Genomic DNA, 23,499 nt, shown 5'->3' on the forward strand with positions numbered 1-23,499 from the left:
AGTGACTCAAAATTCATTTTTTTATTTTTTTATTTTTATTTTTTAGATAAATTGGGTAGGCACAAGTGTTAGTGCATGGAGCTCAGACATGGCTTTTTATGGTAGAGCTGCAGAGCTGACTCCCACCAGTGACTGTAGCCATCAAATCCTAAGGTATTTTTTAATCCCCTTGCCTGGCTCCTGACCAATAGCCAAACCCGCAAAAGTGCATTGTTTGGATAGCATAGTCTCTGGGCTGCGATTAAGCTCTAAGAGTTTAAGAACTCTAAGAAAGCAATTTGTGTTCAGGTATGCGTGACCAGCATCTCCCAGGAGAAGCCATCTTTTAAACCAACTCTAGAGAAGGCAGGCCTCTTACTGAAGACGGAGCAGGGACTAATGGCCCCTCAGTAGGCATTGGCATTGGCTGTGGACATTTTGGGAAGGAGCTCTTCCAGAGCCTTCAGTTTCAATGTTTGTAGCCGACAGATGAATGTTTGTATGAGTCCATGTGTTCACTTATAAACACCCCGAGGTGTCCCTGGATGCCTTCCGTGGCCCCTTCTCAGGTTACAAACTTCTTGGACCTGTAGCAGCCTCAAGGAAGCCAGACATAGCAAACTGGAAGAGTGCTATACCCTGCCAGCCCCACCCTGGTACAAGACTTGAGGACTGGCACATATGTCTGTCACCCACTCCGTGGTCAACCGAAGCAAGTTAGTGAGACTCTTGACTCCACAAACAAAATTTTTAAAATGAAGGAAAGGTTGAGCTTATAGCTCAGTGGCAGGGCTTTTTTTTTGATGTGTGTGGGGCATGGGTTCACCCTCAGCATTGCAAGACAAATGCTCATCTAGAGATTGACTGGCCTCTGGATTGCCAGTTGGAGGCCTTAAAGAGGGGAAAGTCTATACTGTGGACTCATGTCTCAGCTATGGCCAGTGAGACTCTCTCAGCATCAGTGACTTCGTCTCCAAAGTTGGGCAAAGTCCTGGAATTTGCCAGCAATCCTTGGGCCTCAGCCGCTCCTCTAGAGAGAGGAGAGGGTGATGTGTTGGAAGGCCTCTCCGTAGGACACTGCATCTCTGCTGGCTGGGCTTCTTGGTAATGGTTTCTGCTGATGCCGAGGTGCAGTTGGGTCTGGTAGATCTGAAGCCCCTATGGCAGCTCTTTCCCTCAGTCACTTCTGGAAGTGAGGGCTGGGCCACTAGGGTTATGGGCCAATGAGCACTCTTCCCTTGAGTGCTTAAGATGTTGCCAAAGGTCCCTTTGTAACTCCCCTCCCCCAAGGAAGCCTCTCAGACCAGAGGTGCACTGCATCTATAGATCCAGATCCTGGAGGGGGTGGCTGCTAAGATGGTGACGATAAGACTGTTTCAGACACATAAAGCTTTGCTTTCTGGTTTTTGTGTGGGCACTGTCCTGGTGGAGGGAAATCAGATGTCCTTGGATGGGTTTATTAGAGGGGTTCATTGTCTTGCCACACCCTTGGCGCCTGAGCGGGAAGAGAGGCTGACAGTGGTAAGAGAGGAAGTCTCAGACTCAGTCTGGGTTGGGTTTGAGTCTTTCTGGGACTAATAACTACGAATGCCACTGAGGGTTGTTACACGAACAAGTTAGAGAACAGAAGAACGAGGAGCCCTTGAACATAAACAGGCGACATATTTGCAAACTCAATGAAGACTGTGAAGAGTGTGGGAGCAGAGGGGTGGCTTTGGCTTCTGTTCTATATGAGTATGGTACAAAAACCATTTCTCAGCTGGCCGTGGTAGTCCAGGCTTGCCATCCCAGCACTTTGAAGGCAGGGACAGGAAGGTTATGAGTTAGAGTTAGCCTGGGCCACATAGTGAGAGCCTGTTCTCCTCCCCCATTTCCCTCTGCTTTTGGGACAGTAGCGTATGTGTCTCACTCTGCTCCTTTGAAGCCTCACTTCTAATTACTTTTAATTAGTTCATGTTGCTTAATTAAAAAGTGATGAACTTGGGGACCTGTCTGTTCAGATGTGTTACTCAGAGCTCTGGCAGGGCCTGAGTGCCTACAGCCTGGAGAAGGACACCCGAGGGTGATGTCAGGGAGCTTCAAATTAAGAAGGGGGCAGGGAGGTGATGGGGCTGGGGGATGATCACAATGGGTTCTTGTTTTAATTTGGGGCAGGAGTGAAGGAAGGCAGTGACACTCATCTGTGATGTTTGAAAAACCTTTGTGGGACACAGATGTTCAGGTAGAAGAAGGGTAGCCTATTTATAGAAAGACATGTCAAAGGAAGAAACAAGCCTGCTTCTTAAACAAAGAGAGACAATTAACCTAAGACCTTTCCTGGTTGCACACACAGTAGGGTAGATGCCTTGGAGGTCATGTGGGCCAGATGGTCCTGGGCAGCCCCACATGGAGGCTAGTCTAGTTCTCTATCCCACCCCTTCCTTGTGGGTGATGAGGGTGCCTCAGGGCTGTGCGAGGGCATTTTTCTGAGCTGGCTACTGGCTCATGCTCAACTTTCACTGAGTTTGGTCATCAGCGGGTTTCTCTGCTCTGACTACCTGAGTTAGCATCTTTGTGTCTCCATTGGTCCTTGTAGAGCAGTGTCCTACAAGCGCACTTAGGAAGGTGGTGGGCAGCAGGCCTTTCACCTACAGATGTGGGTAATTGAGATGCAGCCACTGTGGAGCAGGGTATCAGCCTGCCTTGCCTTCACAGGGGACTCTGCTGTAATGGGAGAATCTCCTAAGTCCAGACTGTGCACTTAGTGTCTCATAAGTATCTCTTTTCCTTAATTAATTAATTAATTAATTAATTAATTTACTTTACCTTCTGATCCAAGCTTACCTTTCCTTCTCCCCCCCCCCCCCCCCCCCCCCAAAAAAAAGCAAACAGGACTGGTAAACTGTAGCTTCACAGTGGAGGCAGCTGTCAGAAGCAGCTTCAGGCAGACACACAAGGTCAGCATCTGTCATGGTGCCTGGCAGTGTGTGCCATTGGCACAGGTTGAAAATGCCAGTCATCCCTAGGTTTTGGACCCAGACTCTTGGTGAAGGGATTGGAAAAACAGATCAGGCTGATTGCTATTGGCCTTGAAGTCTCCATCCCCCTCCTCAGCTCTCTAGTGCTGGGATTACAGGCTTGTCCTGCCACGCCTGACTGCTATTCTCTTAATTGTGATAAATTCATGTTGCTTGCGCAAGTGGCTTATAACAGGAAAGTGAGCCCAGGGTGTAGGGAAATTTTCTGTGCCATCTATGAAAGTCTTAAAATAATTTAAAATAAAAGTTGTTTTTAAAGGGAAATATGGCCCGAGGCAGATGGTGAGAAAGCTGTGCTGGCGGCCAGAAGGGATCAGAGCCAGCTGGAGCCACGAGTCAGGGCAGACTCTCGAAGCTCAGTTTCCTTGGGTTAGGTATGTGTGTGAGAGGAGGTTGGGGCTGCCCCCTTGGCCTCTGAGCTGATGGTTTTCTTGCTTCCTCTTCAGCTCTCCATCTAGCCCTGAGGTCGACACCCTGAACTTCTGGGACCCCAGGAATGTGGGATTCAGAGAGGTCAGTTCTGCTGGAGACAGTTCCACACCAAGGATGCTTTTCCCAAGGACACGGTCTCTATCTTCTAGGTGCCTGGACTCCACACATGCCTAGTGCTCCTGAAATGAAGTTCTAGAACCCACAGCCACTGGACAGGACTCTAGTGGAAAAGCAATGCCTGTGAGTTTGCTTGGGCAGGCTTTGAACTCACTATATAGTTAAGTATGATCTTGAACCTCTCGTCCTCCTGCCTCAGCCTCCTGAGTGTTGGGATAACTGGTGTGTTTCCTAAAAGCAAGACTATTTCTTTACAGACTCCAGCATACATTCAGAGCATGAAACTTGACCCTGATTGCATCCTGTTACTTGACCTGTAGACCTCAATCTGTGCCTGCCCATCAATGCCTTCTTAGTAAAGGAAAACCCTAGTGCCATGGCTGCCTCTCTCAGGCCCCTCTGAGAGGAAGCTGCCCCTGAGTCTTTGTATTTTGTCTTTCAAGAAACACACGTCGGATGCTTCATAAAATGTCAAAGATCCCATTGAAAATAAATTTATTTTTATTTTATTTTCTACAAAATGAGTTTAAGGGAAATCTAGTTAAGGGGGCCAGAGGAACAAGAAGTTCACAATAAAATCTTGAAGACACATGGGGGAAAATGGGCCAAGGAAGTGCTTTGAATCAATGGCAAAATCACTCAGGGTCTTCACAGGGCAGGGCCCAGAGCAAGTGTCACTGCTGTCATCCTCCCTAGGGAGCTCCCTACTGCCAGAGCCTTTGCAGCTCCCATTAACAGGGCAACCTGGCTGTGGTGGCTCTGCACTGGCTGTCCCCATCGTGTGTGTATGTGTGTGTGTGTGTGTGTGCATGTGTGTGCATGTGTGTACAAGGCTGGCCCTAGGCCCCGTGAGAGTTGAGTGAAGGGTCAATAGTCCTGCCCGGTACAGGCCTCCCTGTTGAATGTCTGTGTGTCTATAACTGGTCCCTCCTGCTGCTTTAAGCTACAGAGAGGTGAAAGGAATGAGGGCCGAGGCAGGAGGCATAGAGCCAAGTTTAGGGGTCAGGATTCTAGCCAGAGGTGGGGCCACAGGTCTGGGAGAGTAAAGGGTGACCATTGAGGCCATGTCACAAAGGGGGTCAGTGTGTTGTGACCAAGGATTAGGGATTAAGGGGCACTATAGTATGGACATTTTAGGGTCTTGTTCTCAGAGGCACAGTGGGTACCATACTTGGAGGGCAGAGGAAGGTTAAGGGGAAGGATGGAAACCAGGTGAGGGAGTGGAGGTCAGGGAGGAAGGGATGAAGGTCAGGAGAGGGATAGAGGCTAGGGGAGAGATGAAAGTCAGAGGAAGGATGGAGGTTGGGGAGAGATGGAATCCAGGGGAATGCTTGTTGTACTCAGGGAGACTGCAGGGCTGTGTTAGAGCTTAGCCAGAGCTCCTTGACCTGAAGCCCAGCTGTCTGGAGGATGTTTTTATGGCCGTGGAGGAACATGGTGTGCTTGGCTCACTCTTCTCACTTGTACTGTGTGATACCGCATGTGAAAAGCTGAGGCTGTGGAGAGCACTGCCAGAGGCATAGGAGGTATGCTTGGAAGTGGTGACTTTTAGGAGGCAGGCCCCTCTCCATCCTTGGACTTGGGGGTGGCTGGGGTCAAGTGAGCCTAGGTTGGGTGGGAGACATCTACCTGTATCCAGGATGACTTGGCTGGGTCATTCATAATCCTTACCCAGGAAGACCTACCTCCTGACGCTCCCTGGGACTCCAACCCACTTGGCCCCTCTAGCCAGTCTTCCCACACATCTTTTGTGCCCTGGGTAATAGCAATAGCTTATGGGCTGAATCAGGCCCCACAGTACCACCTAGGTGACCTTGACCTACTTGGAAGACTTTCCTGGGCTTCATAGTTCTCTTGGAAGAAGTGAAAACCCTGCAGGCCAGAGCCAGGACTCTCCAAGGCTGTGGGATACACCTTGCCCCTGATATTCATTCTTTTACCCTGTCCCCCTCCCCTAGCTGCTATTTTGGTCCTTCCTCCACGATGGTGCGGGGTGAGCCTCTTTTCATGTCAGGATGCCAGGCCCCCACCACCCTGTAAACAGCTGAAGGATGTGGTAGGAGACAAACTTTCCACTGAGATGACTTTGAACTGGTCCCTTCACCCAGGGGCTCCCCTGCTCCTCCCAGCCGAGAAGACCCTATCCCATCTTGCCAGGCAAGAGGCTCAAGGTCAATTCTAGAGGGGTCCCTGAGGATCAGCCACATCCCAGTGTCCCTGCCCACCTTGAGGACCCTCATGGGGGTCTTCATGAATCTGCAGAAGTGGTAACATCATGGATGGAGAGTGGGGTTTGTCAGGTGTACCCTGCAAGTTAGCTTTCTGGCTTCAGAGCCTGGCAACCAGCCTGCTAGAGAAGGAGCCTCCAGGGTATATTTATGTTGGTTCTACCTAGATAGTTTTTCAAATTCCTCCTGGCCTGTCCCCTCATCTCCACTCACCCTCATTCCATTTCCCCTGCCCCATCCACTGGGGCTCTTTCAGACATCTCAAGAATGTAAAGGAACTGTAAGGGGTGCATAAAGGCACATGATTCTGGCCTGGCACACAACAGCAGACACAGACGTCCTTTAGCATAGACCTTGTCACCCTCAAGAGGCCACTCCGAGTGTCAGCCAGGGCCTGGCCACACCGTGCCAAGCAAATAGAACTGAGAGAAAGACCAGTTCCCACCCTCAGTTTCTTCTATTGAACAGTAGGGCTGGTGCCTAGCAGTCAAGCTTCTGCTAGCCAAGGACCAGAGAGGGTGAGCACTGGCCTGAGGCTGCACAGGAATTTACAGAATAGCACAGGGAGTAGAATCCAGGCTGTGGAGCAAAAAGCTTTCCCAGTGGTTCAGGACGGGAGGATGCCCTGCCTGCAGCAGCTGCGGCTCCTCCCCTAGGAATCCCCCTAGCAGTTGTGGGGAGTCTTGACTGGGAGGTACCGCATCACAGGCAACCACATCCTGGGACGGTTGCCCCAGGAAAGACTGTGGCTGATACAGCAGGGACAGAGGGGAGAGCAGGTCCAGCTCCCAGCTGCCAGCTCCTGGGGGAAGGCTGGACTCTGCTGGCAGGGTCGGGCGATGGCTGGAGTCAGGCTCGAAGTTGACTGGTATGGACACAATCTTGACCAGGCAGTGTGGTAGAAAGGCCCTTGGGCAGCCAAGGGTTGCAGGCAGCCAGCTCCTGTGGGAGAGCCAGTCTGGCCCACTGGCCTGGGAACAGTAGGTGGCTCCCAACTGCAGCCCATCCTTTGGGAGAGCCTGGGTCTCCTTTCCCTGCATTGGCCAGAGTGCTGGACCACAGTGGATGGCAGCCCTGACAGTTCTGCCCAAATGGATCAGAGCTGTCTCTACTTTGTCCACTGCTAGCCTGGATCCCTAGCACAGTGCATGCAACTGGGCTCCTACCAACGGTGTCAAGGGATGGTGGCTGCTCTCAAGCCACTTCCCCCTTGAGAGTATTTTATGGGGGCACTGGAGCACTAGGGTCATCTCCTAAGGTGGTGGGGGTTGGGGGAGATGAAGCACACCCAGGTCCCCAGCCAACCTCAGGATGCCATCTCTTATTCATTGGGGAACAACTTTAAGGGGTGTGTGTGTGTGTGTGTGTGTGTGTGTGTGTGTGTGTGTCCAGATGTCCCTCAGGACTGAACATGGGTGGCCAGAGTGCAGATGTGCGTGGTATCACATTCCTTATTCTTACTGGATCCTCCAGAACATTCCATGATAAGAACTTGGGCTCCTCTACCCCTGAGGAAACATATGTTGTCACATATGTGCACGTACGTACACACACACAAACACATACAGCACTGAGTTTAAAGAATTGTCAAGACACACCTAGTTTTCACTCAGTAATCGTTTAATCTCTGGCACTCAGGACAGGCCACTGTAGCCTGGCTGGGACCCTCCAGTTCTCTGACGCTGTGGAGAGGACCTGTTGAAGGTCTTGGCTGCAATAAACACACTCTCCCAAAGTGTTCCTGCCAACCCAAGGGGATCTGTGGGGACTCAGAGCTTTTGGTGCCCTCTAGCCCTCCAGAACAGATCCCTGCATTCTTGTCCTAATGGGGCTGTGGATCCCCTGACTCCCACAGGGCAGGGATGCTCTTGTAAAGCCCAAGGAATTAAGAATAATGTTCAGTTGTCCAGGGATAGAGAAAGGAGTCCAGCTAGTGCCTGTGGTGGACTCAGAGACCTCTGGAAGCAAGCATGTATTCGCCATGGTTACTCTTAGGTGACAGTGCCCAGGGAGGCCATGCCCATGCTAAAGCGGCTGCTACTCTGATTGAGGCCCCAGGTTGTATTGAGACATCGCTGACTTCCTGGGTGATAATGGCAGCCCCTGGCCCAGGCCCTGTATTTCAGCAGTGGGTGGACTATTCAGCCCCTTCAGCAGCTTCCTGAGCCTTAGGATCAAAGTGCCAGACACAGAGTGAGATAAGGCCTCAGGGTCACTTAGCATGACCCTTCACCACTACCAAGAAGTGGCCAGACCCTGTTTGTTCAGGGACTCAGCTCTCACACCACTGGCTTTGTCTTCTGTTCCGGGATCCTGCAGGTTAATCGATGGGTGGAGGATGAGGGGCTGGGAGAATGCCTACCCTTCTACCTCTGCTAGGGGCTAGAACAGGAGAGCAGAGGGAGGGGCCACCCAGGAGCCTCGGGGACCCAGGCTAGGCTGCTCCGATGTCATCGTAGTCCTCCTCCTCATCAATGGAGTCTGTTTGGGGGCCAGGGGGTCCTGTGGGGGACAAGAGAATCAAGTCAGTAAGGGACACAGTGGCTACCTCTGCCATGAGAAAGTGAGAGTGAGCAGGCCTGTGTCCATCCCCTACCCCAGTTCCTGAGGCACCATCTGAAACCATCTTATCTTTTTGTTTACTGCTGCCTCCAGCCAGAGCCTTGTCTAGTACAGAGCTGAGGTTCCCAGGCTGGTGCATGTGGCCAACGAGCAGTTTCTGTTTGAATGCCTCCACTGACAGTAAGCTCACTTCCTCTCACAGAAACTTCCGAATATTTCTCCATCCTACCCATATCCTCTACGGCCCACCCGCGTCCCCAGCTACCTGGACATTCAAACTGTTCCGCTGGAGGATGCTGGGGTGGTGGCTGGAAGTTCTGGTACCACTCTCCCGATGAGGTGCTGGAGCTGTCATCGGCTGAGGGCCCTGCTGAAGACCGGAGCTAGTTACGCTCTGCCAGGAGCCTGGCTGCGCATGAGCTCCCAGAGCCAGAAGCCCTGAAGACTCAGGAGAGCCAAGTCTGAAACTGGACAAATATGGAAATGAAGGCCCAGAGAGGGAAGGAGACTTGTCCAAGGTCACACAGCCAGCCAGCAGCTCAGGGTTTGGCTCTATGCCTTTTCTGGGCAGGTTGGACACAGGGTTGGGAACATGGAAGGACACACAGTTACCTGAAAACACTGCTGGAGAGCCAGCCAGTTCCAAGTTGGGGGGCTGCTCTGTGAGGGGACTCTTCTCAGAAAAAAACGCCTGGGAATTCCATGGAGGTGGCTTGCTGCTGGGATCATTGCAGTAGCCCTCCTCAGAGGAGGTGCTGGAATCACTGTTGTTCCTTATGTGGTACTGAGAGCTCCGAGAGGGGACATCTATCACACAGGGTCTGGGGTCAGCAGCTGGGATGTGGGAAACATGCAACTCTTCAAGTCCTGGGTCAGGAAAAGGGAAGAAAGTATGGAAGCAAGAGAGCTTTAAGTTAGGCTCCCAACAGAACTTACTACCTATGGGAATGTTTAGGCCCGAGACACTAGTTGAGGGAAGCTGCTGCTAATGCATCCTGGGGTGAGCTTAGCTACTGAGTTTGGAGGCAAGGTCGGCACCCTGCCTCTCTTCTCCAAGACCTGCCCCCTCTGGACTCACCTTCCTCCAAGGGTGGCATCTGAAACCTGTTCTGCTGAGCTTCCTCCTCTGTGACCCGGTGTCTCTGGGAATCTGTAGGAAGCAGAGTAGGGTAAAGGATTCTGTCTCCTGTACCAGGGGCCTGGAGGAGGGACTACCCTGACTTGGACAGGGGTCAACTCTCATCTAAATTTTCATCTCGAGTCTAGGGTGTCTCAGGTCTACCGTGAACCAGTGTGGAGACACTGGTAGTTTCTGGCTAGAAACCTACTGTCCCGTGCCACAGATGCTCCGTATAAGAGTGTTACCAACTCTGGGCTTGCCTTCATGTCCTGGTTGCTCCAGAAATGGGCTGGCATTTGCCCTGGGAGGCACTGCTTTAGGGCTAAGGAGAAACCACCTGGCCCAGAATATTGCGTCCTGTGTAGTTTTAAGGCTCAGGATCAGGCTTAAGTTGAGTGTTAAGAATGTGGGTCAGCTCTTTGAAGCCTAACAGTGATCTTGCGTTTCAATGTCATTGTATTTGGGACACAACATTGCACCTTGTACACGTGGGATCAGATGCCCCACAGTATCTGAGTAGTTGCCAAACACCAAGCATATCAGAGAGTCTGCAAGTCAGCAGGTGGGGTGGAGATATAGACTACTGCCTAGTGTCCATCTTCCCCTGTCTAATCCTCAGCTACCTGGGAGAAGTCTCCCTGTCCCACCCTTCTTACAGTGAGTAGGCTTGTGTGCTGCGTGGAGGGATGGAAGGGAAGGATGTCCTTGTCCTGCTATGTGGTTATGGCAATGACTCTGCATCATGTAAAGGCAATGTCCTAGGGAGCTCACAGCAGCATCAAAGGAACCTGGGGTTCCCACAACTTTCAGGACTCTGGTATTTGGAGGGTTTCTGATACACATGGTGGAACTCTGGTCCTAGCTTGATGGCATAGTAGGTGTAAGTGGGGTCCAAGGGCATGCTCCAGGTAGATCCACAGAGGCACAGGACTCTGGCCTAGTCTGTCCTTCCAACATTGCCAGGACCCTGATGCAAGTGCCATCTTCCCTGGTCCTGTTCCCAGCAGGCAGTGGGAGAACCAGACAAACTGACTAGGAGGTGTGAGCTGGCACAGCAGTGGCGGGGACTGTGCAGGCCAGAGTGAAGCGTGGTTTGGTGATGATGGGTGTGTACGGATTCGCCTGAATCGTGTCTCACCTGGACCCTTGGCATTTGCAGAGTCTCAAGCATCTAGGCCTGGTGATGGCTCTGAGACCTAGCCAACAACAGCACAGGAGACACTCCCGTGAATAGTCAGGTCTCCAGGGTCAAAGGGCACATTGAAAGTGTTACTTTACGACCATTCAGAATCAATACAGAGGAGCATCAAGGAAGTCGTGTGAAAGCCCTGTGGGCACCAGCAGATGCCCTCCTACATGTAGGTCCCAAACCTCTGAGGCCAGCCCAGCACTCACTGTAGAAGGTGGTCAGGGCCACAGGCGGCTGGGAGCTGAAGTCATAGTGCTCATAGTCGGAGTCAGAACTGGAGTCCGAGTCTGCAGGGACCCGGGGCTGGATGAACAGCATAGGAGCTGGGGAGAGAAGAGAGGGTTGGGGGCCAGGGCACAGCCCCAAGATGGGCATAAGGCTTGAGGGCCCAGTAGCAGGGACAGGGATAGAGTAGCAAGTGACCAATGTTGTTTCAAAAATGCAATGACATTGAACTTAAAACTCTTTAAAGGCAAATTATGTGTCCTAAAGGGTGAGTGACTCTGTGTGTGTGTGTGTGTGTGTGTGTGTGTATGTGTGTGTGTGTAGAGACTAGTCCCAGGAGATAGTGTATCCCTGGCTGGCCTGGCCTTCTCTATGCCAATAGGGCTGGCCTTGAATGCACTGAGATCTGAGCCCTAGGATTAAAATCACGTGCCACTGGCCACCATGCTCTGCACCACATAGGTTCTCTTGCTGGGACCTGGAGCTTGCTGACTAGACTAGACTGGCTGGCTAGCAAGGCCTGAGCATCTGCTCATCTCAGCTCCCCTCTCCCCCACCCCCCCACCCCCGCCCCACTAGGCTTACAGCCTCGTGCCACCATGCCCGGCTTCTGCATGGATACTGGACTGGGGATTGACTCAGGTCCTCACATTTGCAAGGCCAGCACTTTAACTGACTGAGGGAGCTATCTCTCTAGTCCTAATTCTTTTACTCAGAGAAAATGAAAAAAAAAAAACCCATTATTTCTTTTAAAGAAAAAATAGGGTCTCAGGTAGCTCATATTAGCTTCAAACTCAAGGTGACCCTGATCTGCTGATCCTCCTGCCTCCACCTCCAAAGTTCTGGCATTACAGGAGTGCAGCATCATGTCTGGGTTATATGGTGCTGAGCATTGAACCACAAGGCCTGTGTGTTTTAAGCACTTTACCAGCATAGCCACACGCCCAGCCCTGGTTCCGGGAGGACAGCGATGGACTCTGTTGGTCATCTGGTTGGGAAGCGTCTTGAGAAGTGACATCACAAGTCTACTAGCCAGTGAGCAAAGCCAACCTTTCTTCTGAGAGCCAACATCTCAAACACTTGGCTTGCGTTTGCCCAGAACTCAAAAGCCCAGAGTTGGTACAAGATGAGCTAGAAGGTCACTTGTCTGCTAAGCCAAAGGCTCTGAACTGCTCAAGGCAACACAGTTTGTGCACAGTCTGGCCTGGGCTCCTCTCCTGTTGCTGCCACTTCAGCCTCAGCAGTAATGACCCTCCAGAGTCTACCCTCCCTGTCTTCCCCCTGCCTTCCCCATGGGTGACATCCTACCTTCTTTGGCAATGGTGATAGGGACAGGATGGTAGTTATTGATCCCTGTTTGGTTGGCAGTAGACAGTTGCTGGTGGTTCACTGAAGCAGGGAGGGCTGGGGGAAGGGAGGCAGAGAGCCTATGCATCACTTTCATTGTGTCTGCCTCCCAGTCTTCCAAGTTCCAGGTTCAAGGACGCATCTGCTTCACCCATACCCAACACAAACACAGAGTCTGCTTCTCCCAAGAGGCCTCCGCAAGCAGGCTCCACTACTGGGCATGCTGGGAAAATCTTTCCCACCATCAAGAGGTTTTCCCTAGGCCTGAGCTGGGTGGTCTTGCAGGATCACGTCTCTTCTACACTTCACCTACTGGGGCATGCCTGCGCCTCATAACTGCAGTTTCCTGTGCAGTAGCTCTGGGAATGTCACACCTACCGTATTGTCCTTTGGCTCTCAAGAGAAGAATAGCTATGAAGATGGTGGAGACAAGGAGGAGAATTCCCAGGACAATACAGAGAATGAGAAGTGTCAGCTCTTGTGAGTCCTTATCCTTCACGCTCACTGGCACAGAAGATTCTGGAAACAGGAAGTCCAATTCAGGCAGAAAAAGAAACAGATGCGGGCTCCCTTCACACCTTTCCTTGACTTTCTACCCATGAACTGATCCACTTTCCTTCTCACGATTGTCCTCCTCCCTTCTTCTATTCAAATCTTTCCATCTTGGCTTTTAAGTGCTTCATATATGGTAAGTGCTCCGTAAGTGTGTATTAAATAAGCAATTGACTAAAAGCATTTACTGCCAGAAAATTTCCTCTGGCTCCCAGCCCACAGCTTGTTCTATTCCCCGCACCCCCAAATCCTCCACCCCACACCCCCACCTTCAGCACTAGTTTTTGTTCAGTAGACAATTATTTAGTGCCACTGTGTTTCAGGCATTATATCCTAGGGTTACAACATGATGACATTATCACAGGCCTGGAGGCTCTGTCAAGTGGGAAGATGTCAAGTTGGGCCACATGCATTGGCTGTCTGTGTCTACTTCCCCAGGGAAAATACAGCACTCAGTCCTCATTTTCTTCCCCTTTCTAACTGCTGACAGGGTGGTCTGGGCTAGGAAGGGAAGGGAGATTTGGTAGCCAGAACAGTGTGAGTGGTTGCTGAGATGTGGGGGCTTTGGGGTGTAGACCTCAGGAAAACCCTGAGGCTAAGTGAAGTGTTAATGATGGGCCCACACACGTGGCCCCTAGAGGCTGCATCTTTCTTTGCTCTTTGGAGTAGGTATGACTCTTCACTCTAACTCCAAAAGGGGACATGGGAGCTGTGAGTCCTGCCAGCCTCAGCCCATAGCCTGGGCAGCTCCCAGCATTCACCCCTGTCGATCTATCTCTTTATCCACAGCCAGGGTCTCTGGCAGGATCTGGTCCTTCAGTCTCTCCTCCAAGCCCTATCCTAGACATATTGAGGGTCTGAGGCAGGATGTGAGTGATTTAGGCAGTGGGGAAGGGAAACCAGCCAGTGCTTGGCTTCCATATATATGGCTCTTATAGCTCAACCCATTCTAAGTGATAGAAAACTACTTGATAAATGACTTCATATCAGTATCCCTAGAAAGATATCTTGATTGCCATCCCCCAAACTCAAGGAACCTGAGGCTCAGAGACATGATGACACACAGCTGGGATGTAAGCCCGAGGAGTCAGCCCTGCTGCTGGAAATAGAGTTAATGTTTGTAGCTCTGGCCTACAGGGCTGCTATCTCTAACCTCTGAACCCCAGCTTGCTCCTTGGTATCAGACTGTAGAGAGGCTTGGCTCAGTTGATTCGGGAGGCAGAAACACTTGAGAAATAACGCAGGAGGGCAGTAGACCCCAGGTTCTAAACCTTGTTCACACTGACTGGTGGTCTTGGTATCCCACCACCTGGCCAGCCCAGGAGTGTTGCACCCAAGTGGTTCCAAAGCATTTGGGATCCTTCTGGATCAAGGAGGGGTGGGGTGTGTGTGTGTGTGTGTGTGTGTGTGTTGCTCACATAAGTCCTATATGGCAGGATGTCCCCCTGAGGAACTAGTTCATTCACAGGATTGGGGAGTCCTAGAAAAAAGCCATCAGTTTGTCCCCAGGCAGATGGCCAGGATTGTATGAACACACATGCACACCTGTACTGCCGGGGAAAAGCTACACTCACCTATCGTGACTGGAACTCTGGAAGGCACTTCAGAAGTAGACAAATTGAGATGTCTCTGGGAGCCTGTTGGAAAGTACCACACATTCACTTAGTGAGCTTACTGAGTTCCTACTGTGTACCTAGAAACGTGCCTTAGAACCGTGGAGTATTCCCGTTGTGGGCAAAAGGGTACAAAAACTGCCCAGGCCACCTGCCATGAGGGGATCCCCTGGCAAGCTGGCCAGGCAATGCCCAGGCAATGCTTCAGTTAGAATGGGGGTGGGTAGAGCTGCTGGAGACCCTCTGTCCTTTCTCCACTCAACTTTCTTTTCTTTTTAATATTTATTTATTATTATGCATAAGTACACTGTAGCTGACTTCAGACATACCAGAAGAAGGTATCATATCTCATTATGAGATGGTTGTGAGCCACCATGTGGTTGCTGGGATTTGAACTCAGGACCTTTGGAAGGGCAGTCAGCGCTCTTACCCACTGAGCCATCTCGCCAGCCCTCCACTCAACTTTCAGTTTGCTGTTTGGGACTTCAGGAGCCAGGGAGCTTTGTCCTCCTTAGCATAATCCACACCCCCTTCTAATTGCTTCTTAGGGTTTGGAGCTTACACAGCCCATTAGCTGTAGCATCTCCAGCTACCTGGTGAAGCATCCTTTATTCTGAAGACACAGGAGTTGAGGAACTGTCCCAGTCCTGGCTGGTAAACGGGAGCTGGAGCTCAGAGTCAGGGGTCTGAACTCCACAGAGAGGCCAACACTGTGTTCCCACAAGTGGAACCTCAGCTTCATACTATAACACCTCTGCAGGTGCAACCATGGCCTCACTAGGTATGATAGCATGTCAAGAGTCTGGACAATATTTATTTTTAGTTTCTTTCACCACACCAAACATATCAGAATTCTAGGTGTTTCTTTCCTCCTTCCCTCCCATCCTCCTTTCTTTCCTTCCTTGAGGTGTTGAGCTTTGAACCCAGGGCTTCATGCAAACTAGGCAAGTGGTTTACCACTGAGCTACACTTCCAGACTGCATTCGTTTGTCTTTATGGTCTATAAGACATCAATGCTGCGACTTGCCACTGTAGTCTTAGAGTTGGTGAAGGACAGTAGAAGCCACCTCCTACAGTGGCATAAGGCTAAACTGAGACAAGCTATGGAGAGCTTGGCAGTGCTTGGCATGTGATTTATAGCTCCAGATGTTGTCTCGATTGTTATTACCATCCGTGTTTCCCAATCTGATTTTTCCCGAAATCACCACCTACTGAACCATTTCCAATAAACATAATAATGACTTCCTTGATAAATACTTAACCCATGAATTTGGGTCTGAGCTGACCATATTGCAGAACAAAACAAAACCATCCTAATTAATGTCTGCCTGTGCATGGCAAGTGCAATGGTCTTTCTTGGGCCAGTATATGCCAGCTGTCGGCAGAGACAAAATCTGTGGACTAAATCTAGTGGTGGAGGGGCTGGGGAAGGAATACCTGAGCAGACAACCCTGGCTGCCTGCGACTGGCTGCACAGGTTGGAGTTGTTGAACCACCAGGAACAGTTGCTGAGGGCAGGCTCCTGTCCTTTGCAGGAGTAGTACATTCTACCGTCCAGGGAGTGTGGCAGCCCCCTGGGCCAAGTCACTGCTGATCCGCAACCCAAGGACCGACAGAGCACTTTGGCCTCAGATGAGTACCACTCGCTGTCACACACTGTGCTCCAGACACCCCGGAAGTACACTTCCACTTGCCCTTCGCAGGAGTCAATGCCTCCAGTCAGGCGCCAGGACTGGTGCTCTGTGGGCAGGTGATAAAGTCAAGCTAAATGCTTTGGGTCCAAATCCCTGCCGACCTAGAGCATCAATGCAGAGAAGAACCCAGATAGCCCTATGTGTTTTCTCTCTTGCATCTGTGACCCCTTTGTCCACCCCAGATGCTACGGCCCTCTCTAGACCCTGGCTGCTCAAAGCATGGGCTGTGAACAGGAAGAAGAAGCTGCATGGGGGGGGGGCGGGGGGGATGGTTACGATAACTTTATTAACACCCGCCATTTTTGTGGATATACACAAGAAGCACAGGCCAAACAGAGCCCCTGGTAAACATATCCTGCCCTCCAGGCTCACTGACCTGAGCACACCACTCCTGCGTCCTCCTTGTGACCACAGTACTGGTCTCCTGGCCGTCCCGGGCAGTCCCACAGGTAAGCCTCAGTCCCAGAGCAGTTCACCTGGTCGCGGTGGATGGGTCCTTGGCCTGGGGTGAAGTGCAAGCCGGCCAGCGCCTTCACTGCCCAGCCGCACTTCAGTTGCTTACACACTACGTGTGCATCCTGCAGGTCCCACGTGTCGTCGCACACGGTACCCCATTTACCATGCTCCAGCATCTCCACTCGGCCAGCACAGCGGCTGCTACCATCCACTAACCGCACCGCTTGGTTCTCTGGAGGTGGGAGGGTTTTAGATTGTTAGTGGTGGGCACAGGAAGAGTGGGGCGTTGGACTCAGTGGGAATGGCTGTAATCTGGAGGGTTTTGGAGTCCATTCTAAACTGAGAACCCAGTCGGTGGGCGTGGTTTTGAGATAATGTGGGAGGAACTTGAAATGCAGGAGGAAGGACTAAAGACGATGTAGGTGTGGCCTTGAGTGAAGGTCTTGGCCACCAAGCCTTAGCCAAAGGCAGCTTCAGAATGTGGGGAAAGGCTGGACATACAGATCCCAATCAGGAAGGAGACAGAGAATACACTAAAGACTGGGTTAGGATAGAGGACTAAAGGGGACTAAGTGGATGCTCTGGATATCTAGCAGAAGAGGAGTCTGCAGGCCACATTCGGAAGCGACACTCAAATCTGAAAATGACATAATTTGATGTGGGCAACCATGTGGAACTCTTAAGTTTGCATGACTTGGGAGGGTGGGAGTGGGGTGGAAGTCTGGAGACCAAGGTTTGGCTGCAATGTTTAAACCGGAGGTGTAGGGTAGATATGTAGGCAGGCATGTGTACCTGTGCAGGTGACCCACACCAGCCGCCTGTCGCTGCTACACTCCTGGTCCTGCACCTTGCAGAACTGCCAGTTGGCTTCCCTGCATCTCACAGTTGGTGCCCGCGCCCACGTCGTATTCCCGGCGCTGCTAGTGTTCCCAGAAGTGGCTCCTGGTGGAAGCTCAGAGGTGGGTGGCATCAGGTAGGTAACCTTTCCCGAATCACCACAGTTCAGCGCTTTGCACACAGCCTCGGTAGCAGTCCAGTTCCAGTGTGCCGCACACACAGGCTCCCAGGACTCTAGTAGAACCATCACAGATCCGCTGCAGCGACTGCTCCCGTTCACCAGGCGAACTGGAAGGGTGGAAAGCGAGCTGGGACTTCATCAGATCTTTGTTCCCCAACCAGGGTAGGACGATCCCTTTACCCTGTTTCATGACCTTGAACACCACCCCTCCCAACTCCGGACCTCAGGCCTTCCCTCCGGTAGGGTACCACTGGGTTGCCTCACTGAGAAGACAGGAGAACTTCAAGGCCTGACCCTAGCATTCAATTGAGAGAAGAGGTGCGGCTCAAGAATTGCTATGGAGCTTAGGGAGGCTTGGACCAGAAGCAGGGTCTCACAATCCCCTCTCTGGTGCCCCTGTCTCCGCTGGAACCTTTTGTAACAGAAAAGCAAGGTTCTGGCTCAAGTCTCTTTTCTGGTCCCTCGGCTGCACTAAAGTTACTATCCTAGAGGGCATGACAGTGACAAGACCTGCAGTTGCAGTGGTTGGGGGTGACCTCCCTATAGGAACCTTTCTTAGGAATGACCTGTCCAATCCTGCTCCCTAGTATGTACCCCACTGCTCTGTCCCAGCTGTGCACAGAGTAGGGCCTCAATAAACACATGGAGAACAAATGAAAGACTGGGATGGCAGTGCTCATGACTCCACCACAAACTCTAGCTTCCTCTGCACAAACCTCTTAAGTATCTTGGGTGTACATGAGACTCTCAAATAGAGAGGAGCCTGCATCCCTGGACCAGGAGGAAGAAGTGATCTCGAGAGTCAGAGGGCTTCTTTGGCACCTGAAATTCCACTGTCCTTGTTATCTGAGACCCAGTCTACTTGGTCCCAGAAAGTTGACTGTAGTAACAGGAATGTGATTTGCTTACCTAGGTCCAAGGGCATGTTCGGGATGCTGCCATTTTTGTGTTGGCCAGATGGGGCTGGAGATGGGAGACCTGAAATGAACCAGCGGCAGCCAGGGTGAGTAAGGGAGCTATGGCCTGGGGGAGCTCCTGGTCCTGCACCTTGCAGAACTGCCAGTCGGCTTCCCTGCATCTCACAGTTGGTGCCTGCGCCCACGTCGTATTCCCGGCGCTGCTAGTGTTCCCAGAAGTGGCTCCTGGTGGAAGCTCAGAGGTGGGTGGCTTCAGGTGTCACAGAATGCTCTAGTGACAGGGGCCTGCCGAGGCTTGTGGGGAAATGGGGTGCTCAGCCTTGGTTCCTTTGTCCCCCTCAGGATGGAAAATTTTCTCAAACTTTGTGGGAACTGCTGAGCTACAAAGTGCTTTCAGACGCCAAGAAACTAGTTTTCTCTTAGGACCTGTTCCAGTCTTTGCATACTGTAATCCATTTACTCTCAGCAGCACAGTGCGGCATATTGTTAGTGGTCCCACCTTACAGATCAGAAAGGGAAACTCGGGTGATAAAAATGCATTGCTCATGCCACATAGGATGTGTCTGTCCCTTCAGAGCCATTACTGTCCACTCTGTCCCAGGAGGCTGACCTCAGCATCTGCCTAGGGCTTTAGATTTCTGTGGGATCCAGGCTATGGGCGCTACAACAGAGCTGGAGGGAGGAAGGAGAGAAGTGTCTCCCCCTCCCCAACCCCGGCTCCCTCCCTGTGAGATCCCTTGAGCAGACCATCCCTCATCTGAATGCCACAGCTTCTCTCAAAGTATAAGCCTCTCCTCAGTTGTCTCCCTCTGGGTCTCCCTGATCACTCTCCTGTCTAGAGTCCAGGGAAATCCCATGGCATCACCCTTTTAGACACAGCCCTCCCTCTCTAGGTGTCTCCATGACCCTGACCAAAAGAATTCAGGTCTTTAGTTGCAAGACTTCACCAATTCCATCCTTTGCTGCCCAGCTTGATCTAGATGGGGCAATGACTCAGAATTCAAAGCACAAACTCCACAGTGACTGTAACACTCAGAGCGAGAATTCAGATGTGCACGAGTGAAGATTGCATAATTTTACAGAATTCTGGTTCCCACAGCAACGAGCCCTGTGCTCCAGTGTGGCTTTCGATATTTCTGCATGTGCAGAGGGAAGGAGCAGAGGGGAGGGTTGGGTTGGTGGCCAGGGTGGGGAGCTGTGTTAGCATGTGGTTGAGACTGTATCTATCTGGCCATATGTCCAAGTGTGTGTGTGTGTAAAACCGTGTTGGGGTTTGCGGGGTTCAGCTCACTTTAGTATCATCTCTTTCTCTTGGTATGGACAATCACTTTCTTGTGTGTAGAGGTGCATATTATTTTATATTATTTTCCCTATACTAGAAAGTCCTAGAGGGCAGATTCCAGTTGGGTCTTTCAGGATGCTCAGCATAGTGTTGATTGGCTGACAGAATGGAAGCACAGAGTAGAAGCTGCCAGCTCCCTGCCCCCCTTCCCCCCCCAAATCATCCCCAGTTTATTGAGACTGGCTGCACTCGAGAACTGTGGACTTTGTTTTACAGTCATTGTCACATCACTGGATGCAAAAAAGAGCCTGGTTTCTGTGATCTTGGATTTCTGTGCTACCTTGAGCTCTCCTTCCACCATGGTCTCTGTTCACAGAGGCTCCAGGACAGGGCAAGTCTTTCCTCTGTGTCACCAACACTTTGCCCAGTCCCACAGTTCCCATTTCAAATTGGGTTACTTTTTTTCTTCAATAAAGTATAGTTTGAAAAACAAACAAACAAACAAACAAACAAACATTTGCCTTCCCCATGAATCTCCTTGGTGACATTAAGATGCCTGGACCTAAAAAGAAAGCAGTGCTGGATGGGAGAGACAGCTCAGCAGGTAGAAGCACTTGCTGCCAAGTCTGACGACCTGAGATCAGTCCCCAGGAGTCACAGGATGGAAGGAGAGAACGGATCTCAATGGGTTGCCCTCTGACCTCACGTGCACGTCGTGGAACAAACACACGCAAACAAACAAATATAATTTGCTAAAAAGAAAACAATGTTCAGTGCATTTTTATAGAGTAGCACAAAACAAGAATCAAAATGTCTGCCCATGGGAAAACTGTTTACGAAAGTGTGGTGTGCACTGGGTGCAGAAGCAGCCCATAAAAAAAAAAGAGAACCAGATAGAGGCACACAGCTTTATCCAAGCACCCGGGAGGCAGAAGCAGGTGGATCTCAGTGAGTTCAGGGTCATCCTGGTCAGTGCAGCATATTCTGGGAGGTGGGAAAAGAGAAGAAAAGGAAGGAAAGAGAAACAGAGCCGCGTTGGTCCAAGGGATGTTCATGTGTATTAAGTAGGAAAAGCAAGACACAGAGAAGAAAGCAGTGCAGGGAGGGCTTGGTCACATGGCCGTACTTTAGTATATGCCTGTAAAAAGGTGCCTATGGGAACAATGAGAGAACACGGAAACTCAAAGCACCCCAGAACTTGGGAGATGGAAGCAGAAGGATCAGAAGTTTAAGAGCATCCTTATCCTTCATTCTTTCGATTACGACCTTGGGAAAGGTCGTAAGGGAAGGGCTGAAGTGGAAGAACTGGAGAGAGCAGCCCCAGCCAGCAGTGAGGCTGGCTTTGCCATCCAGTCCTCGTCTGAAGCCCAAGAAGCCCAGATGGGGCAGGCAGAGAGAGCCACTGAGGAGAAGGTGCCACCAAAGGGACTCTGAACACAGGAGGGACAAAACCTGAAGGAAGCCAGGAGCAGCATAAGCCCATGATTCCAGCACTCAAGAGGCTGAGAGAGGAAAATGGAGAATTTCAAGTCAGCCGATGCTACAAAGTAAGACTCTTTCTCAGGACACCAAACTTGCAGAAGAACCCAGACGCAGTGGTACACATCTGTAATCCCAGCACATCAGAGTTAGAGGTGGAAGGATTGCAAGTTTAGGATCATCCTTGGCTACAAAGTGAAACCCAGTCTCAAAAACAACAGCAAAGCCCACAGAAGAATCTGAGGAACCAGGACTCAGGTGCCATTATCTTGTGCCATTGAGGCCCATGGGTTCCTGTAGGCCTCTTAGAGGAGAGATGGTGAGGAGTCTGGACATTAAAAGAGAAGCTGTGACTCAACTGGCCATCCCAACGTTGAAGCAAATTCAGTAAGGGGACTCCTGGGTCCCCCTTGAGTAAACAGTTGTGTGAGCTACAGTCCAAGGCACCGATGGCCACTGGCTCGACCTGAGATGCTGAGAAAATCATGGGTGTGTAATGAAGTTGAATGCAAGATGGATGAAGGTTTCGTGTTGTGGAGGAGGCAGGGTGAGAGTTGGATGGGAGGGCTGGAAAATGAGATTGGATTTACAGAAAGAACCTTGTGGGAAGTGTGGCATGGATCATGGCTAGAAACCTGGTTAGAAACACGGGGAAGTGTTTGCAAGCACCCACGGCAGCAGCAAGCCAAGTCAGCAGCTGCCTATACTTCTGCTTCAGGGCACTTAACCTGCAGAAGTAGCCTCGAGGGCTAGTGTGGGATCTCAGAGCCAGAGCACGCCTGGGTTGTGCAAGACCTTTTGTTGGGTTAAAGGGAAGGGAAGTGGGGAGGGTAGAAGAGAAGAGAAAGGGAGGGTATACTGGCTAGTTTTGTGTCAACTTGAGTTATCACAGAGACAGGACCGTCAGTTGAGGAAATGCCTCCATGAGATCCAACTGTAAGGCATTTTCTCAATTAGTGATCAAGGGGGAAAGGCCCCTTGTGGGTGGGACCATCTCTGGGCTGGCAGTCTTGGTTCTATAAGAGAGCAGGCTGAGCAAGCCAGGGGAGGCAAGCCAGTAAAGAACATCCCTCCATGGCCTCTGCATTAGCTCCTGCTCCCTGACCTGCTTGAGTTCCAGTCCTGACTTCTTTCAGTGATGAACAGCAATGTGGAAGTGTAAGCCGAATAAACCCTTTCCTCCCCAACTGCTTCTTGGTCATGATGTTTGTGCAGGAATAGAAACCCTACCTAAGACAGAGGGTAACTTCTGAATTCGGTTCTCTATGGAAACTGGAGCCCATACTTTAGACTAGGGGTTGGAGTGTCCTTCCAGCTACTGGGGCAGGTCACCGACCCTCTCTGAGCCTTATGTGACACCTTTACAAACTTAAATAAGTCTCGCCATGCTATAGGCTTGTGGTAAAGATGAATCAATATGACATTGAGTCACCCAGGGCCTGTAGTGGGGACAGAGAGCTCCCATATGTGTTGTCATTACAGATAAAAGCTTTGTTTCTATCACACAAAACCAAAGCACACGAAAATCCACATTCCCCTCCCCCCCCCAAAAAAAAACAAAGACAGCTGAGTTCTCTGAAAACCACTGGGGGACTGGCTAGAAACACACAGCACATTAAAAATACCTATCATAAACTATTCACAGAGGGTTTTTAATGACAGGGTGGAGGCTTGCAGTAGAATAGCAAGTGGCTGAAAGCCAGTTCATAGATTTCTGTCCTTCCCTCCAGCCCTTGCTCGCCCCTGACCCAGTTCTAGCTTGTGAAGTTCTTCCAGGGACCCAGAAGGGTTCAAGTTCAGTCTTCTGTAGTGTTCTCTCGTGGTGGCTGGAGGCTTTTCTTTGTGGATGGAGCCAAGAGAATGACATGGTTATTTGGTCACAAGCTGATAATGGCATCTGCCCCATGTGAAGGTTAATGTTAGAGAATCATCTAGAAAATTAGTAAATCAGATAAAGGTGCTGGCTTCCAAGGCTGACAACCTGAGATGGGACCTGGGGCCCATATGACAGGAGAGAACAGATGCCTGCCTGCAAGTTGTCCTCTGAGTGTCCCAACCACACTCACACAAAATAAATAAAAATGTAACTTAAAATGGCAGTTTTCATTTAGGTATGTCTGATGACATTTCCCAAGAGGATTCACTAAGGGAAGGGATCCTGAATGTGAATGGCATCGTCCCATAGGCTGAGAACCTGAGAACCTGCATAGAATAAAACAGGAAAGAAGAGCAAGCCAATGAGAGCAACTGTGTGCTCGCCCTCCCTCCCTTC

The 23,499-nt window shown here is 50.9% G+C and overlaps 1 protein-coding gene across 1 annotated transcript in view; it reads right to left on the reverse strand.

Moving 5' to 3' along the window:
• Positions 1-8,084: 8,084 nt before the first annotated feature.
• The window catches only part of Cd6 (CD6 molecule), a 39,531-nt gene continuing 24,116 nt past the window's right edge, over positions 8,085-23,499 (reverse strand). The window contains exons 2-13 of the mRNA XM_029472742.1: positions 18,459-18,527; positions 17,324-17,656; positions 16,452-16,763; positions 15,819-16,121; positions 14,343-14,405; positions 12,595-12,735; positions 12,178-12,273; positions 10,851-10,967; positions 9,414-9,485; positions 8,948-9,202; positions 8,601-8,702; positions 8,085-8,275 (exon numbers count right to left, since the gene is read on the reverse strand). Coding sequence (XP_029328602.1) covers positions 8,208-8,275; positions 8,601-8,702; positions 8,948-9,202; positions 9,414-9,485; positions 10,851-10,967; positions 12,178-12,273; positions 12,595-12,735; positions 14,343-14,405; positions 15,819-16,121; positions 16,452-16,763; positions 17,324-17,656; positions 18,459-18,527 — 1,931 coding nt within the window. The 3' untranslated portion in view covers positions 8,085-8,207. The remainder of the gene's footprint in view (positions 8,276-8,600; positions 8,703-8,947; positions 9,203-9,413; positions 9,486-10,850; positions 10,968-12,177; positions 12,274-12,594; positions 12,736-14,342; positions 14,406-15,818; positions 16,122-16,451; positions 16,764-17,323; positions 17,657-18,458; positions 18,528-23,499) is intronic.

Source organism: Mus caroli, chromosome 19, assembly GCF_900094665.2.
Source record: "Mus caroli chromosome 19, CAROLI_EIJ_v1.1, whole genome shotgun sequence".
Classification (NCBI taxonomy): domain Eukaryota; kingdom Metazoa; phylum Chordata; class Mammalia; order Rodentia; family Muridae; genus Mus; species Mus caroli.